At 46.0% G+C, this 20,038-nt stretch overlaps 1 protein-coding gene across 5 annotated transcripts in view; it reads right to left on the bottom strand.

Annotated features, from left to right (window-relative positions):
- The window catches only part of LOC112236689 (kinesin-like protein KIF13B), a 70,392-nt gene that overhangs the window by 9,429 nt on the left and 40,925 nt on the right, over nucleotides 1–20,038 (bottom strand). For all 5 annotated transcript variants that reach the window (XM_042301038.1, XM_042301040.1, XM_042301039.1 and 2 more), the window contains 13 exons: nucleotides 19,883–20,032; nucleotides 19,389–19,493; nucleotides 18,565–18,738; nucleotides 15,742–15,899; nucleotides 13,726–13,858; nucleotides 13,009–13,158; nucleotides 12,573–12,672; nucleotides 12,301–12,427; nucleotides 7,347–7,402; nucleotides 6,781–6,902; nucleotides 1,228–1,404; nucleotides 878–970; nucleotides 262–420 (listed from right to left, as the gene is read on the bottom strand). In XM_042301038.1, the coding sequence (XP_042156972.1) occupies nucleotides 262–420; nucleotides 878–970; nucleotides 1,228–1,404; nucleotides 6,781–6,902; nucleotides 7,347–7,402; nucleotides 12,301–12,427; nucleotides 12,573–12,672; nucleotides 13,009–13,158; nucleotides 13,726–13,858; nucleotides 15,742–15,899; nucleotides 18,565–18,738; nucleotides 19,389–19,493; nucleotides 19,883–20,032 (1,704 nt within the window). The remainder of the gene's footprint in view (nucleotides 1–261; nucleotides 421–877; nucleotides 971–1,227; nucleotides 1,405–6,780; nucleotides 6,903–7,346; nucleotides 7,403–12,300; nucleotides 12,428–12,572; nucleotides 12,673–13,008; nucleotides 13,159–13,725; nucleotides 13,859–15,741; nucleotides 15,900–18,564; nucleotides 18,739–19,388; nucleotides 19,494–19,882; nucleotides 20,033–20,038) is intronic.

Below are 20,038 nucleotides of genomic sequence, written 5' to 3'. Positions count from 1 at the left end.
AAAGACACAGACACACAAAGACACAGACACACAAAGACACAGACACACAAAGACACAGACCGATAGCACAAAGACACAGACCGATAGCACAAAGACACAGACACACAAAGACACAGACCGATAGCACAAAGACACAGACACACAAAGACACAGACACACAAAGACATAAAGACACAGACACACGGTTTATGTTACGTAAGAGTTGAGTATATGTACTATTGTGTGTGTTCGTGTTGTCTGTGTGTGTGTGTGTGTGTGGACCTGTCGTAGTCGGTCCAGGGTGAGTATATTCTCTACAGCCAGGACACTGTGGAGGTACTTCTCTATGGCAGCCTCACTGTCCCCTGACTGGACATCCTGAACATCAACACTGGCTGCGAGTCTGGCCAGCATCTCTCTGTCCTCTGGACCCTGGACATGCTGGAGGAGGAGACTTAGATCAGTGTTGGCCTTTTGGAAGAGAGATCCGCAAGCTATGGTCCTTCATGTGTCAGTGACCTGCAAACCACAGTCTTTCTTCCTTAGAGGACCACTTCCAGTAAAACTAGCACTTAAGAAATCACTGGTCAGCTCACTAGCAGAGGGACTGGTCAGCTCACTAGCAGAGGGACTGGTCAGCTCACTAGCAGAGGGACTGGTCAGCTCACTAGCAGAGGGACTGGTCAGCTCACTAGCAGAGGGACTGGTCAGCTCACTAGCAGAGGGACTGGTCAGCTCACTAGCAGAGGGACTGGTCAGCTCACTAGCAGAGGGACTGGTCAGCTCACTAGCAGAGGGACTGGTCAGCTCACTGCCATAGATATTGCATACAGAGATTGGCAAACTGAGATAGAATAGCTTATGGGTGTCATGTTGGCACCGATAGTTCCTTGCTCACCCCAGGGATGTTGGAGACGATCTCGAAGGTGACTCCACAACCAGGGATGGTGCTGCGATGAGACATCCTCTTCAACAGACTCTGACCCCAACCCTGATATATTACCATGATATTAAAACCCAACTATGGCCAATGTCGTTACATCATACAAAACCATTGCTATAGGCTGGATACTAATAATTATACCCAGAAATGAATAAAGATTTTTTTTTAAATGAAAGCTAAAAAAATATGTACAGCTGTATCTTACAGGAGGAGCAACTTACTGAGCAGGTTTCTGACCTGTAGTCCGGTGTGTGTGTGTGTGTGTGTGTGTGTGTGTGTGTGTGTGTGTGTCTCTCCCTTCCTACCTGTCGTCCAGCTAGGTTGACACAGATTCGTTTTCGGAGGACCAGGTGCATGTTAGCAGGGTGAGAGAGCTGAACTACGACCCTGACGATCAGGTACACCCTGAGGTCAGCTGACACACTGCGACTCAGCTGGGGACAGTTATGTACCGTAGAGTCCCACGACGCCTCTGCACCAACCTGGGAGGTGAGAGAAGGTGTATAAAAGTGTGTACTTGGTGTAAGGGAAATTGTAATGTTTGAGCTATTCTTATAACTAATTTCTATATTCTATTCATGTGCTGTTCTATAAATCAATTTCTATGTTCTTGCAAGTGGCTGACTGTACAAATCCCACCTATCAGTAGCTGGCAGGAGGACCAGACGTTGTTTTGAGAACGAACGACCGTGTTTTGAGAACAAAAGAAAGATATCTCAGTTTCAAGATCTCAGCTTAGAAAGAAGAAATAGGTCTTGGTCCGTCACATGCTATGAACCATTCTTGGTCCGTCACATGCTATGAGCCAGTCTTTGTCCATCACGTCATGAACCAGTCTTGGTCCCTCACGTCTTCCTTTCCTGTGGTGGTCCTCGTGAGAGACAGTTTCATCATAGCGTTTGATGGTTTTGCGACTGCACTTGAAGAAACTTGACATTTTCATGGATTGCCTAACCTTCATGTCTTAAAGTAATGATGGACTGTCATTTCGCTTTGCTTATTTGAACTGTTTATTCCATAATATGTACTTGGTCTTTTACCAAATAGGGCTATCTTCTGTATACCACCCCTACCTTGTCACAACACAACTGATTGGCTCAAACGCATTAAGGAAAGAAATTCCACAAATTCACTTTCAACAAGGCCACACTTGTTAATTGAAATGCATTCCAGGTGACTACCACATGAAGCTGGTTGAGAGAATGCCAAAAGTGTGCAAAGCTGTCATCAAGGCAAAGGGTGGCAATTTGAAGAATCTCAAATATAAAATATATATTTTGAGTTGTTTTTTTGGTTACTACATGATTCCATATGTGTTATTTAGTAGTTTTGATGTCTTCGCTATTATTCTAAAATGTAGAAAATAGGACAAATAAAGAAAAACCTTTGAATGAGTAGGTGTTCTAAAACTTTTGACCGGTAGTGTATAGGACAACTGGTGGGACAGCCCCGGGAGAGTTTTCTGACAGATGTGTACTATGGTGCATTGAGTTCGTTGGAACCTCTCCAGTACACTGACAAATAAACAATGACTCATTTAAGATGGACTTCGAGTGTCCTTGTGTGTAAGAATTTCCACAACATTGGTTTGCTGGAGTAGGGCTCCAGGGATAGAAAAGTATATACTTGGTTTGCTAGAACAAGCATTAAAAAGCAATGGTTCTCAAAATATTGTCCTGTGACCATCACAATAAACCTAACAAATCCAGTGTTTTAATTCAACCTTTCTTTAACCAGGTTAGCTGAGAGACCTGGACCAAGACAGCAGCCTCAACAGGTCAGTTCCAGACAGTCACATGACACAGACGGTCACGCGACGGCCACCGGGCGGACGGTCACCGGACGGACGGTCACGCGACGGCCACCGGACGGACGGTCACGCGACGGCCACCGGACGGACGGTCACGCGACGGCCACCGGACGGACGGTCACGCGACGGCCACCGGACGGACGTCACCACGGCCACCGGACGGACCGACGGCCACCGACGGACGGTCACGCGACGGCCACCGGACGGACGGTCACGCGACGGCCACCAGACACCGACGGACGGTCACGCGACGCCCACCGGACAGTCACGCCCACCGACGGCCACCAGACGGACGGACAGTCACGCGACGGCCACCAGACGGACGGTCACGCGAGCGTCCACCAGACAGACGGTCACGCGACGCCCACCAGACAGACGGTCACGCGACGGCCACCAGACAGACGGTCAGACGTCCACCAGACAGACGGTCACGCGCGTCCACCAGACAGACGGCCACCAGACAGACAGTCACGCGACGGCCACCAGACAGACAGTCACGTCCACCAGACGACAGTCCACCAGACAGACAGTCACGCGCGTCCACCAGACAGACAGTCACGCGACGTCCACCAGACAGACAGACAGTCACGACAGACAGTCACGCGGCCACCAGACAGACAGTCACGCGACGTCCACCAGACAGACAGTCACGCGACGTCCACCAGACAGACACAGTCCACCCACCAGACAGACAGTCACGCGACGTCCACCAGACAGACAGTCACGCGACGTCCACCAGACAGACAGTCACAGTCAGTCACGCGCGTCCACCAGACAGACAGTCACGACGTCCACCAGAGACAGACAGTCACGCGCGTCCACCAGACAGACAGTCACAGTCCACCAGACAGACAGTCACGCGACGTCCACCAGACAGACAGTCACAGTCAGTCACGCGACGTCCACCAGACAGACAGTCACAGTCAGACAGTCACGACGTCCACCAGACAGACAGTCACGCGACGTCACCAGACAGACAGTCACGCGACGCCCACCAGACAGACAGTCACGCGACGTCCACCAGACAGACAGTCACGTCCACCAGACAGACAGTCACGCGACGTCCACCAGACAGACAGTCACGCGACGTCCACCAGACAGACAGTCACGCGACGTCCACCAGACAGACAGTCACGCGACGTCCACCAGAGACAGACAGTCACGCGACGTCCACCAGACAGACAGTCACGCGACGTCCACCAGACAGACAGTCACGCGACGTCCACCAGACAGACAGTCACGCGACGTCCACCAGACAGACAGTCACGTCCACCAGACAGACAGGCCACCAGACAGACAGTCACGCGACGTCCACCAGACAGACAGCCGCCACGTCCACCAGACAGACAGTCACATGACGGCCACCAGCCAGTCACATGACGTCCACCAGACAGACAGTCACATGACGGCCACCAGACAGACAGTCACATGACGTCCACCAGACAGAGAGTCACATGACGTCCACCAGACAGACAGTCACATGACGTCCACCAGACAGTCAGTCACATGACGTCCACCAGACAGTCATACTGTACATCAATATAAAAGAGGCATGTCAGTTAAGAACATGCACAACACAAAAGTCTGAAAAAACAGAGCGCAATATGTCAAAAGACACTCCAGTATTAAGATCAGGGTGGGGGATTGCCAGGGACCTCGAGATACAATATTACCAAGATAATTAGGCGCAGTTCTCACGATTCTATATGTCTTCAGATTTGATACTGTGATTTTGTTTGCAATTTGATGTTAAACATATTGCTCACCCTGTCTGTTGCAGTGGGACAAGGAAAAGCATGAGAAAACGTGTTTCCATCAGTCGAGGAAATAAAAATGTAAACCTCAGTCTTATTTAAAAAGAAGACGGAGGTTAAGCTATAAGATTAAAAAAAATACCTGGGCCAAAATTCAGGTACAGCCGACTAGTGCAAAGTAACGCTACCTACAGTACCAAAAAAATTATGAAATCGATATACACTACCGTTCAAAAGTTTGGGGTCACTTAGAAAATGTCCTTGTTTTTGAAAGCAACTTCATTAAATAGTACCCGCAAAACACCAGTCTCAACGTCAACAGTGAAGAGGCGACTCTGGGATGCTGGTCTCCTAGGCAGAGTTCCTCTGTCCAGTGTTTGTGTTCTTTTGCCCGTCTTAATCTTTTCTTTTTATTGGCCAGTCTGGGATATGGCTTTTTCTTTGCAACTCTGCCTAGAAGGCCAGCATCCCGGAGTCGCCTCTTCACTGTTGACGTTGAGACTGGTGTTTTGTGGGTACTATTTAATGAAGCTGCGTCTGTTTCTCAAACTAGACACCAATGTATTTGTCCTCAAGCTCAGTTCTGCACTGGGGCCTCCCCTTCTGTGAAGGAAGTAGTACACAGTGTTGGCAATTTCTCACATGGAAAAAAATGCATTTCTCAGAACAAGAATAGAATGACGAATTTCAGAAGAAAGTTAATTGTTTCTGGCCATTTTGAGCCTGTAATCGAACCCACAAATGCTGATGCTCCAGATACTCAACTAGTCTAAAGGCCAGTTTTATTGCTTCTTTTATCAAAACAACAGTTTTCAGCTGTGCTAACATGATTGCAAAAGGGTTTTCTAATGATCAATTAGCCTTTTAAAATGATAAACTTGGATTAGCTAACACCACGTGCCGTTGGAACACAGGAGTGATGGTTGCTGACAATGGGCCTCTGTACGCCTATGTAGATATTCCTTTTTTATTTTTATTTTTTTATTTTTTTTAAATCTGCCGTTTCCAGCTGAAATAGTCATTTACAACATTAACCATGTCTATTTCTGATCAATTTGATTCTATTTTAAATGGACAAAACAATTGATTTTCTTTTAAAAACAAGGACATTTCTAAGTGACCCCAAACTTTTGAACGGTAGTGTATATTATCATTTAAATGTATACTTAGGAGTCAAATATCCATGTAATATCATCCACAAACTATATTGCAATATGTATCTGTATGCTCTTCTCCCCCATCACTAATCAAAATGCTTCAAGTGAGACATTATCCTTCCTTCCATAAGGCAACACGACTAGTGCCATCGGGCGACAACTAGAACCAACTACATACCAACAACCTGTTCATCTATTTGTCCTTTGAACTCCTCCAGGTCCTGTAGTTGTAGCTTGGCTTGGAGGGAATTCCAAGGCTAGAACTCCTCCAGGGTCACCAGGTCTTCTAGTTTTAGCTTGGCTTGGAGGGAATTCCAAGGCCAGAACTCCTCCAGGATCACCAGGTCCTGTAGGTTTAGCTTGGCTTGGAGGGAATTCCAAGGCCAGAACTCTTCCAGGGATACCAGGTCCTGTAGGTTTAGCTTGGCTTGGAGGGAATTCCAAGGCCAGAACTCCTCCAGGGACACCAGGTCCTGTAGGTTTAGCTTGGAGGGAATTCCAAGGCCAGAACTCCTCCAGGATCACCAGGTCCTGTAGTTTTAGCTTGGCTTGGAGGGAATTCCAAGGCCAGAACTCCTCCAGGGACACCAGGTCCTGTAGTTTTAGCTTGGAGGGAATTCCAAGGCCAGAACTCCTCCAGGAACACCAGGTCCTGTAGTTTTAGCTTGGCTTGGAGGGAATTCCAAGGCCAGAACTCCTCCAGGGACACCAGGTCCTGTAGGTTTAGCTTGGAGGGAATTCCAAGGCCATAACTCCTCCAGGGACACCAGGTCCTGTAGGTTTAGCTTGGCTTGGAGGGAATTCCAAGGCCAGAACTCCTCCAGGGACACCAGGTCCTGTAGGTTTAGCTTGGAGGGAATTCCAAGGCCATAACTCCTCCAGGGATACCAGGTCCTGTAGGTTTAGCTTGGCTTGGAGGGAATTCCAAGGCCAGTGGGCAGAGTAGTGAAAACACTCCCCCCCCCCCACTCATAGTCTGTTCTAATGTTCATGACTGTTAGCAGAAAACAAGACTGGGATCTGAGCTTGTATATGCTTTTAGACGAGAGGATTGATAAAAAGGTATTTAAGTGTGAGGTTGGGAGTGACGAAGCCCACAATGCTGTGTTTGTGTGATTGTCTCTCTATGGTCCTCACCTCTCCTCCATCGTAGTGCTTGACGATGTGCAAGTCAAAAAACGCATCCTCATCCTCCTGGTTAAGCATGGCATCTAGACCCCCAGCCAGTGGAGCAGATAAGTTATCCTGGAAATCATCAGCTGGAGGGCGAGAAGAGAGAGGGGGGGGGAGAGGGGTGGTGAGTTCAGAGGCAAAAATATTATTTATATCTGTGACTAAGATGAAGGAAAGAGAAAGTAAACAATAGAACATACCACTGATGGTGAAGATAGGGGAGGACAGAAGGAACAAACCACTGATGGTGAAGATAGGGGAGGACAGAAGGAACAACGGAACATACCACTGATGGTGAAGATAGGGGAGGACAGAAGGAACAACGGAACATACCACTGATGGTGAAGATAGGGGAGGACAGAAGGAACAACGGAACATACCACTGATGATGGTGAAGATAGGGGAGGACAGAAGGAACAACGGAACATACCACTGATGATGGTGAAGATAGGGGAGGACAGAAGGAACAACGGAACATACCACTGATGATGGTGAAGATAGGGGAGGACAGAAGGAACAACGGAACATACCACTGAGGTCCAGGAAGAGAACAGGAATGTGTGCCTCCATCCCAGGAACAGGATCTCTGTGGGGAAATAGGCAAATCAGAACACTCAGCGCACACAGCTTCAACACGCACGCTAGTGATGCGCGGGTTCACTCACAACCCGCAGTCCCTGTGGTAGCCAAGTGGTTACAGCATTGGGCCAGTAACCGAAAGGTTGCTGGATCGAATCCCCAAGCTAACAAGGTAAAAATATATTGTTCTGCTCCTGAACAAGGCAGGCACTGTTCCCTGGTAGGCCGTCATTGTAAATAAGAATTTGTTCTTAACGGACTCGCCTAGTTAAATAAAGGTTAAATAAAAAGGTTCATTTCAAAAGAAATTGAGGTTCTTTCGTTATTCTTATCTGGACGTAAGCCTCAGATTCCGGGCCTAACGGTATAAGCGCCAAATACACACCAACTGACAAAGAAATTTTTGTCTCAGTGGATCAATATCAGAGTTTAATTGAATTAAGAGAAAAGCAGGAGAGTTGAAAATCAATAGAAGGAGGGGTCATAACAGTAGTCTAACGTTTGGAAAGCTGTTGCGTGTGATGATTGTGAGGCGCTATACAAATTCAACAGTCAGGGACGTGGGACTTGAAATATGGCATGTCAAGGGTACTGTTCATATGGGTTAAATGGAATAGTGACTGAAATCTGGACACCGACTGTAAGTCTACAACCTCTCACATAGGTTCATATTAACTCCTGCAGAATTAAGCATAACTTGCATTAAAATGATGCACCAAAATGGACATTTGACCCCAGGAACCAGAATGGATAAATTTGACTTATTCCTTTCAGCATCTTGAGAGAACGAATGTGCGGTTAGGGACCGTCTGTAAAGGTGTTATCTTTAACAGCATCATAAAGACTGATAGAATTTCAGCAACATAAAATAGGCCTCCAAGCTAAACAGAAATCTTATCAGAAACATGTTGGATAGTTTTCACAGCTTCTACATTTTCTTTAAAAAAAAAAGGTCAAACTGATGCCAATTGAACATTTTGCACCAAAAATCTTTTATTTTTTTTTTTTTTTTTTAAATCTTTTTAAAATATTTATAATTGCATTTTCTCCCTGGTACCTAAACGTCTTTGCTGCGAGAGAGAAGTGGAGAAAGAGAAAACCTTTCCGATGTCAACTAGATTAAAGCATTGATTCGATCGATGTGGTGAGCAACAACCAATGACAGAAGAGAAGCTGCATGTGTAGGCCTATCAAATCAAATGTTACTTGTCACATGCTTTGTAAAACAACAGGTGTAGACTAACGGTGAAACACTTACCTATGGGTCATTTTCTAACAATGCAGAGTTAAAGATACCAAAAAAATGACTTTTAAAATAGTGACACTAGGAATAAATAGAGTGAATAATGAATAACGAGTTAAAAAAAATAGCATTTCTATATACAGGGAGTGCCAGTACCACGTTGATGTGCAGCGGTACCAGGTAATTGAGGCTTCAGAAAGTATTCACACCCCTTGAATTGTTCCAAATTATGTTGTTACAAAGTGGGATTAAAATTGGTCATTTTTGTCAAAATATCTACACAAAATACTCAAAAAAAATGTGAACATTTGTAAAAACAACAAAATAAAAACACTAACATACCTTGGATTAGATAAGTATTCAACCCCCCTGAGTCAATACGATTACAGCTGTGAAATAATGTATAATGTAAATCTCTAGGAGTTTTCACACACATGGATTATGCAACGTTTGCCCATGATTTTTTCCTAAATTATTCAAGCTCTGTCAAGTTGGTTGTTGATCATTGCTAGACAACCATTGTCAGGTCATGCCATAGATTTTCAAGCAGACTTAAGTCAAACCTGTAATTTGGCCACTCAGGAACATTCACAGTCTTCTTGGAAAGCAACTCCAGTGTAGAATTGGCCTTGTGTTTTAGGTTATTGTCCTGCTCGAATGTGACTTCATCTCCAACTTGGGGAAGCTCATGGGAGACGGTGTGGCCACATTACCATAACGCTGTTTATATAATAGCCTCAGATATGAGGTTTACATCTAAATGTTGTATAAGATGAATGAGTGAGTATGATACTGTTTGTATAATGGTGTAATATGATTTTGGACTGTTTAATGAAGAAAAATACAATTCCCTTTTGATTTGAACTAAATCAGAGGACCGCCCCTGAGCCCAGTTAGGGCCAGACATCCTGGACCGCCCCTGAGCCCAGTTAGGGCCAGACATCCTGGACCGCCCCTGAGCCCAGTTAGGGCCAGACATCCTGGGGACAGCCCTTTTCGGCCCTTCCGAATAAAACCCCCACTCGGGTTTTCGATCAGCAGACCGAGCTTACCTCAATTACGAGATGGTTAAAGGTTGCAGATCATGTTTTTCTCCATCAGGAGGACAAAGATTGTAGACCATTGCTGAATCTTTTAACCATACCATGTGGTTAAACTCTTAGACTATCGATACCAACAGAATAAGAACAAGTCTTTGATATTAATTACTAGTCTGCAGCTAGGAATTCGGTATCATTGAACGCGAAGAACGACAACCGCCGAAACACCCATTCTATAACGAATGTCACTCTGAACTATCCCCTCTTACCACAACCGAGAGAGAGAGAGAGGGAAAGAGAGGGAAAGAGACGGAAAATTCTACAAAAGAAACAAAAGAAACAAACTTTTCACCAGCGATCAAGACGACACACTGAGCGTAAATATATATATTGATTGTAATTGTTCCCGAATGAGTGAGCGTTCATGTGTAAAGGATTAGCATTTCAATTGTTATAATTATCACTCTGTAGTGACTTCTTAGTCGACCCCCCATTGCCCCTTTGTCTAACAAACCGCCATGCCGGTTCAGCCCACTAGGGCACATTCTCCAATCATTTCATGTGACCATATTTACTGTTTGTTTATGCATTTCTGTGAATTACTTAGTTAGTAATAAATAAATAATTTAAGACAATTGATGTATGGATGACTCAATGAAGACTGGGTTCGTGCAGATAACCAACAATTTACGACGTTTGGAATGAGACTAACGTGAGGTAAAGTAAATAATTCATTAATTTGAAGACTAATTGATCAGAAAAAATATCTGAAAAGTTATTTTAGGAAATGATAACTTTGTAATCTGAATATTTTCCTTGGTGCCCCGACTTCCTAGTTAATTACATTTACATGATTAATCAGTCTAATCGCGTAATACTAATTACAGAGAATCTTTGATAAAAACTATAAGTCTTCAGTTTAATGAGAGTAAAGACACGACATATGTATATACTGTACTCTATACCATCTACAGCATCTTGCCTATGCCGTTCAGCCATCGCTCATTCATATTTTTTTTATGTACATATTCTTATTCATTCATTTACACCTGTTTGTATAAGGTAGTTGTTGTGAAATAGTTAGGTTAGATTACTTGTTAGATATTACTGCATGGTCGGAACTAGAAGCACAAGCATTTCGCTACACTCGCATTAACATCTGCTAACCATGTGTATGTGACAAATAAAATGTAATTTCATGATGCAGCCAGTCAAGATGCTCTCGATGGTGCAGCTGTACAACTTTTTGAGGATCTGAGGACACATGCCGAAGCTTTTCAGCCTCCTGAGGGGTAAGAGGCGTTGTCGTGCCCTATTCACACCTGTGTGGGTGTGTGTAGACCATATCAATTCCTTATTGATGTGGACACGGAGGAACTTTAAGCTCTCGAGCAGCTCCACTACAGCCCCATTAATGTGGATGGGGGGGGGTGCTCACCTCTCCGTTTCCTGTAGTCCCCAATCAGCTCCTTTGTCTTGCTGACGTTGAGACAAGAGGTTGTTGTCACCAAGGCTGTCTCATCATCGTCGTGATCAGACGACCCATTGTTGTGTCATCAGCAAACTTAATGATGGTGTTGCAGTCGTGAACAGGGAGTACAGGAGGGGCCTAAGCACGCATCCCTGAAGGGACCCAGTGTTGATGGTCAGCGTGGCAGATGTGTTGTTGACTACCAACACCGCCTGGGGACGGCCCATCAGGAAGTCCAGGATCAAGTTTCAGAGGGAGGGGTTCAGTCCCAGGGTCCCAGCTTGGTGATGAGCTTGGAGGGGACAATGGTGTTGAATGCTGGGCTGTAGTCAATGAACAGCATTCTCTGCACAGCCAGAAGAGGACTGGCAACCCCTCATAGCCTGGTTCCTCTCTAGGTTTGTTCCTAGGTTCCTGCCTTTCTAGGGAGTTTTTCCTAGCCACCGTGCTTCTACACCTGCATTGCTTGCTGTTTGGGGTTTTAGGCTGGGTTTCTGTACAGCACTTTGTGACATCAGCTGATGTAAAAAGGGCTTTATAAATACATTTGATTGATTGATTCATACATAGGTATTGATTTAGTCCAGGTGTTTGAGGGCAGTGTGGAGTAGATATCGCGTCATCTGTGGATCTGTTGGGGCGGTATGCGAATTGGAGTGGGTCTAGGGGTGTCTGGGATGATGGTGTTGATATGAGCCATGACCAGCCTTTCAAACCCATTTAATGGATATAGATGCGAGTGCTACGGAGCGATACTCATTTAGACAGTTTACCTTGGTGTTCTTGGGCACAGGGACTATGGTGGTCTGCTTGAAACAAATTGGTTTTACAGACCAGGTCAGGGACAGGTTGAAAATCTAAATGATAGACAAGTTGACTAACAAATAGCAACCAAATTGTCGGAAATTATAAGCAGAAACATTAGGCTTGAAAAAAAAAAAAATGGCTCCTGCACCCCCTGTCAAAAAGAATGTTCCGGTATCTCTGACTGTGGCAGCGTATTTTCTATATTAGCGGGTCGGGTGCAGACCTCAGATTTTCGCAGATGGGTTATTAGCAATTACGGGCATGTGAACAAACAAACGCACACACACACACACACACACACACACACACACACACACACACACGCACACACGCACACCCTTTACCTCTCAGCGGGGGCTCCAGGGATCCCGCTACCAGCCGAAGGTAACAGGACAGCGTTACGTTCCTCTGTCAGGGTCAAACGCCACTCTAACAGCTGGGCCTCCCTCTCCACGTCATCCTCTGACTTATCTACAAACACAAAACTATTTTAGCTGCATAACACTCATTATCAATACTATTTTAACTGTAAAGCACTCATTATTACTAAGATTTTTAGTCAAATACAAGTCATGAATATGCTCTGTGTGTAATGTAATGTGTCTGTCAGTCTGACCGGGCTTTTGGACCATCTTCTGCAGGTGCTGGTCCAGGTACTGTTGCCTCTTAGTGAGAGTGGTCAGCCACTGGTCCCTCAACCTCTCCAGATCACCTTCCTGCACACACACACACACACCAGTATTATCAGAACAAAGTTCAGTTTTGCTTTGCTGTGCCCTACTAAACAACCCCCTGTGACTACTTTCCTTCACTCAACTCTTATGCGAGAACATCCATTTAATTTTCTTGATTGCTCCCATCCTCTTTCCTCACCTCCTAAAAACCCACTGGATGAGAAAGTCAGAGGGGATGGACCTCTGACCTTCTAATCCAAACATTTTTTTTTTTGAGGAGGCAACGAGAAGAGAGGACGCTAAGAATCAACAAAAAATGCAATTGAGATTCTCCCAATGTCTCAAACTACTATTAAAACGGATTGCAGTCAGTGTTACCTGATAGCTGTCCATGTCCTCATCCCAGCGGCAGATCTCGCGTACCTCCACGTTGCCAATGGATACAGAGAGGATGTTTGTGGCGATGAGGGGCATGGTTCCTGAGTCAGGTACAGACCGTACCTCCACCTGCAAACGACGAGACTGGCCCTGGGTGGGGAGGGGGATAGAGACAGGGTTAAGGTTAGAGGCATGGTTCCTGAGTCTGAGACTGGCCCTGGAGGGGGATAGAGACAGGGTTAAGATTAGAGGCATGGTTCCTGAGTCTGAGACTGGCCCTGGGTGGGGAGGGGGTTAGAGACAGGGTTAAGATTAGAGGCATGGTTCCTGGAAGGAACGTACCTCCACACGACAAGACTGAACCTACTGTGACAGGTAACGAGTGGAGGACAGAGGAGCCTGTTAAAGAAGAAGTTACAGGTCTGTGAGAGCCAGAAATCTTGCTTGTTTGTAGGTGACCAAATACTTATTTTCCACCATTTGCAAATAAATTAATAAAAAAATCCTACAATGTGATTTTCTGGAGTTTTTTTTCTCATTTTGTCCATCATAGTTGAAGTGTACCTATGATGAAAATTACAGGCCTCTGTCATCTTTTTAAGTGGGAGAACTTACACAATTGGTGGCTGACTAAATACTTTTTTGTCCTACTGTACACACACATACACACACACAGTAGAATGTCCTCACAAGAATAGAAAAAATCCACAGAAACACCTGTCTGAGCTGGAAGATGCCCCCGGTGCGTACGTCCTTGGGTGGTAGGACCTCTACAGGGGTGAACTCTCCTGCGTCATTCAGCTCCAACACCTGAACCCAGAGATCCAGCCTACGAGTCACCTCACTCCACCTGGAGACACACAGACCAGACATTAAACCAGACATTATACCAGACCAGACATTAAACCAGTCATTATACCAGACCAGACATTATACCAGACCAGTCATTATACCAGACATTATACCAGACCAGACATTAAACCAGACATTATACCAGACCAGACATTAAACCAGTCATTTTACCAGACCAGACATTAAACCAGATCAGACATTAAACCAGACCAGTCATTATACCAGACATTATACCAGTCATTTTACCAGACCAGACATTAAACCAGTCATTATACCAGACCAGACATTATACCAGACCAGTCATTATACCAGACATTATACCAGACCAGTCATTATACCAGACATTATACCAGACCAGACATTAAACCAGTCATTTTACCAGACCAGACATTAAACCAGATCAGACATTAAACCAGACCAGTCATTATACCAGACATTATACCAGTCATTTTACCAGACCAGACATTAAACCAGATCAGACATTAAACCAGACCAGACATTAAACCAGACCAGACATTATACCAGACATTATACCAGACCAGTCATTACACCAGACCAGTCATTACACCAGACCAGTCATTACACCAGACCAGTCATTACACCAGACCAGTCATTACACCAGACCAGTCATTACACCAGACCAGTCATTACACCAGACCAGACATTACACCAGACCAGACATTATACCAGACCAGACATTAAACCAGACCAGTCATTACACCAGACCAGACATTATACCAGACATTACACCAGACATTACACCAGACCAGTCATTACACCAGACCAGACATTATACCAGACATTACACCAGACCAGTCATTACACCAGACCAGACATTATACCAGACCAGACATTAAACCAGACCAGACATTAAACCAGACCAGTCATTACACCAGACCAGACATTATACCAGACATTACACCAGACATTACACCAGACCAGACATTACACCAGACCAGTCATTACACCAGACCAGACATTACACCAGACCAGTCATTACACCAGACCAGTCATTACACCAGACCAGTCATTACACCAGACCAGTCATTACACCAGACCAGTCATTACACCAGACCAGTCATTACACCAGACCAGTCATTACACCAGACCAGTCATTACACCAGACCAGTCATTACACCAGACCAGACATTATACCAGACATTACACCAGACCAGTCATTACACCAGACCAGACATTATACCAGACCAGTCATTACACCAGACCAGTCATTACACCAGACCAGTCATTACACCAGACCAGTCATTACACCAGACCAGTCATTACACCAGACCAGTCATTACACCAGACCAGACATTATACCAGACATTACACCAGACCAGTCATTACACCAGACCAGACATTATACCAGACCAGACATTACACCAGACCAGTCATTACAGACCAGACCAGATATTATACCAGACATTACACCAGACCAGTCATTACACCAGACCAGACATTATACCAGACATTACACCAGACCAGTCATTACACCAGACCAGACATTATACCAGACATTACACCAGACATTACACCAGACCAGTCATTACACCAGACCAGACATTATACCAGACATTACACCAGACCAGTCATTACACCAGACCAGACATTATACCAGACATTACACCAGACCAGTCATTACACCAGACCAGTCATTACACCAGACCAGACATTACCGGAGTCGTACTCATTAGTGCCCACTTAGCAAAACATTTTGCAATCGGAACACATTTTCCAATGAAAAATAGAGTTTCTTTATTGAACAAGTCCAGATTGCCCCTCGTTTCATCCACTTGGGTTCTAGTGAATTACAACCCAGTACACACCAACCCATATGTCCCATCTATACCGGTGGACTCCTAATCTCCTACTAGATCTCACCTCTCTCTGAGGGTTCGTGTCTTGGCCTGAATGACTCCCAGATCCCAGAGAGCCAGGTTCCTGCGGTGGTTCACCTGTTTATGTCCAAACACCTCGATGGCCACTGCCCCCTCCGCCACAAACTCCACAAACTCCTCAGACACACACACCTCCAGCTCCTGGGAACAAACACATATAGACAAACAAACATGGGCACTGTTCTACGGTTCTTCTGCTTTACTCTGGGTAGGTTTTGCAAAATCCTGGAAACTTGGCGATGGCAGATTTTTTTATTTATCCTAACCAACTGTATTATTTAGTCCGTTTTATGTTGTTGTTGCATTGTTTGTTTGTAACTTATTTTGTACATAATATTGCTGCTACCGTCTCTTATGACCGAAAGAGCTTTCTGGATAACAGAACAGCGATTACTCATCTCGAACTGGACGAAGATTTTTTATTTTTACGACGCTCGTCAAATGTGGCAGGGCTTGCAAACTATTACAGACAACAAAGGGAAACAGCCGTGAGATGCACAGTTACGCGAGCCTAAAGACGAGCTAAATGCCTTTTTATGTTCGCTTCGAGGCAAACAACACTGAAGCATGCATAAGCGCACCAGCTGTTCTGGACAACTGTGTGATCACCCTTGTCATGGATCCCTCCGGAACTTTCCGGCACACCTGTCCCCTATTCCCACTGATTAGTATATATGTGCCCTTTGGTTTCCATGGTCTTGTCGATTATTGTTACAATGTCCGTTGGTACGTGTGAGTACCTGTGCTGTGTGTTTTGGGATTTCGTGCCCTTGTGGATTGCGCAAATGATTACGGGTCTTGTCCCGTGTGTTAATCATCGTGCGCTTGTTATTTATTCGATGTACTCCTCGCTCTTTTGTTTGGGTTCCATCCCTGTGTTTTTGTATAGTGTTTGTTTGGTCTTCGTCCCTTGCCTATATACGGCACACCATCGTTTGGGTACAATAAAAAACCCTATTACGCATTCCTGCTTCTATCTCCCAAATCAATTATACCAACTAGACAACCCTCTACGTAGCCGATGTGAGCAAGACCTTTAAACAGGTAAACATTCATAAAGCCGAAGGCCAGACTGATTACCAGGGTGTGTACTCAAAGTGTGCGCAGACCAACTGTCAAGTGTCTTCAATGACATTTTCAACCTCTTCCTGACCGAGTCTGTAATACCTACATGTTTCTAGCAGACCACCATAGTCCCTGTGCCCAGGTAACCTGGCTGAATGATTACCTACACACACCCGGTACCGGTACCCAATGTATATCGCCTCCAAACTGACCCGGTACCCCCTGTATATCGCCTCCAAACTGACCCGGTACCGGTACCCCCTGTATATCGCCTCCAAACTGACCCGGTACCGGTACCCCCTGTATATCGCCTCCAAACTGACCCGGTACCGGTACCCCTGTATATCGCCTGCACACTGACCCGGTACCGGTACCCCTGTATATCGCCTCCAAACTGACCCGGTACCGGTACCCCCTGTATATAGCCTCCACACTGACCCGGTACCCCCTGTATATAGCCTCCACACTGACCCGGTACCCCCATATAGCCTCCACACTGACCCGGTACCCCCTGTATATAGCCTCCACACTGACCCGGTACCCCTGTATATCGCCTCCAAACTGACCCGGTACCGGTACCCCCTGTATATCGCCTCCAAACTGACCCGGTACCGGTACCCCCTGTATATCGCCTGCACACTGACCCGGTACCGGTACCCCTGTATATCGCCTCCAAACTGACCCGGACCGGTACCCCCTGTATATAGCCTCCACACTGACCCGGTACCCCCTGTATATAGCCTCCACACTGACCCGGTACCCCCTGTATATAGCCTCCACACTGACCCGGTACCCCCTGTATATAGCCTCCACACTGACCCGGTACCCCCTGTATATAGCCTCGTTATTGTATTACTTCATGTTTTACTTTATTTTGTAAATATTTTTTATAACTATTTCTTGAACTGCGTTGTTGGTTAAGCTTACTAGCTTTGCATTATGGCACTCACATTCCTATTTCCAATTCCTGGAGTCGGAGGAAGTCGGAGGAAGGCGGAGGAAGCAGGGCTTGCTGCACCTCAGATGATGACCTCCGAGCCTCAGAGCAAGGGGCTTTAGCACAGGTCTGAGTGAGCGGTGAGCCCCTCCACAAAAACCCTATTGTGACGCCAGTGCCTCCCCGTTTGGAGTGCTACGTCAGGCATTACCGGAGCCCCCTGTGTCCACAAGGGGACAGACTTCATCCAGCACAACTTAGTTTGGAAGCTTGTTCATGTTTAAATCCCCTGTAGCCTACTCGGTTACCCTAGGCTCAGTGAAGAGCGGTGTTAAGTTCGAAGGAATGAATCCGAGCCTCTTATCAACTTATAAGCCTCAGGCTTATCAACTGTGGAAGCGAGACGCGTATTTCATTGGCCTTGTCAGGCGTGATTATAGATCCTTCAACCGAAGTCTGTTGTACTGTTCGGGGAACAGTAGTTATAGTCACATGGTGAGAGACTCCTCTTTAGCGAATAAAAACACAGAAAAGGACATATAGAAAGGCCTTCAAACCTCGGTATATCTAGTGACTCCCCCATTCAGGGCTGGACGACCACATCCGGGGCCCCTACCTCCAGGAGGGTGGCTAACTTCCTGCAATTCTATCAAATTTTACCATGGGGCCGAGAGAACATTTTTGCAGTTTTAAACCAAATTTTCTGCAATTCTACACATTTTGTCATGGGTTATGGCATGTTTATATAATATCTGGGTCCCTGCGTGCCCATTCAGTAATCCGGCCCAGACTCAATTATCCCACCTTGCTACTGTCGAAAAGTACGGTGCAGAGGGGATCTCTGCTGGTGGCTGACGGGGGTGTGGGCGCCACCTCCGGGGCAATGAAGACAGGCTCATCCTGTCCCCAGAAATGGTACTGGCAGAACACAAAGTTACACAGGTGGCGAGGAAGACCTGTAGCCTGCAGGATCCTGACCTGGAGACAGAGAGGAGGGAGAGGAGGGAGGAGACAGAGGGAGAGATGAGGAGGAGGGAGGAGACAGAGTGAGAGAGAGAGAGAGAGGAGAGGAGGAGAAGGGAGGAGACAAAGGGAGAGCGGATGAGATAGGATGAGAGAGCAGGGGAGGAGAAGGGAGGAGACAGAGAGCAGGGAGAGAGAGAGAGAGAGTGAGCGGGGAGGAGAGAGAGAGGGAAGAGAAAGACAAAACACTCAGCTTATATACACTTATTAGACTTATTTCCACTGTTAAATCATGGAGGATAACACACAATACAGTCTGGGACTTACAGTGCCTTGCGAAAGTATTCGGCCCCCTTGAACTTTGCGACCTTTTGCCACATTTCAGGCTTCAAACATAAAGATATAAAACTGTATTTTTTTGTGAAGAATCAACAACAAGTGGGCCACAATCATGAAGTGGAACGACATTTATTGGATATTTCAAACTTTTTTAACAAATCAAAAACTGAAAAATTGGGCGTGCAAAATTATTCAGCCCCTTTACTTTCAGTGCAGCAAACTCTCCAGAAGTTCAGTGAGGATATCCACCTATGTGTTTCAGGACCTGACATTTCAGTGTGTCTGATATCCACCTATGTGTTTCAGGACCTGATGTTGTCTCTTACCACACACTCCATTTTGCGTTCCTGTGTCTCGCCATCTGGACTGGTCTCTCCTTTCTCCAGCCCCTCGCTCCCTCGCCACACCTCCACATGTAGACGCCCTGCAACCTAACAGGAAGACAGACAGACATCTCAGTCAAACACACACACACACACGTACCTCTCCCTTCTGGTTGCTGGGTACAGCGTACTGCAGCTTGACCTTTGTAGAACACGAACACACAGTCACACACACACACAGTCACACACACACACACACAGTCACACACACGGTCACACACACACACACACACACACACACGGTCACACACACGGTCACACACACGGTCACACACACGGTCACACACACGGCTGTACCTCTCCCTTCTGGTTGATGATGGGTACAGCGTACTGCAGCTTAATGAGATGAACACACACACACACACCTCTCCCTTCTGGTTGATGATGGGTACAGCGTACTGCAGCTTAATGAGATGAACACACACACACACACACACCTCTCCCTTCTGGTTGATGATGGGTACAGCGTACTGCAGCTTGACGTCGTAGAAGAGACAGGCCAGAAACACGTTGGCCACTCCAATCAGACTGTGGTTCTCCTGCTCGTCAAAGAACGGGTCGGCACGCTTGAAGTAGGAACGCATTACCTAGAC

Source organism: Oncorhynchus tshawytscha, linkage group LG18, assembly GCF_018296145.1.
Source record: "Oncorhynchus tshawytscha isolate Ot180627B linkage group LG18, Otsh_v2.0, whole genome shotgun sequence".
NCBI lineage: Eukaryota > Metazoa > Chordata > Actinopteri > Salmoniformes > Salmonidae > Oncorhynchus > Oncorhynchus tshawytscha.
The sequence above is the reverse complement of the archived record's forward strand: the minus strand, read 5'-3'. Positions and strand labels throughout refer to the sequence as shown.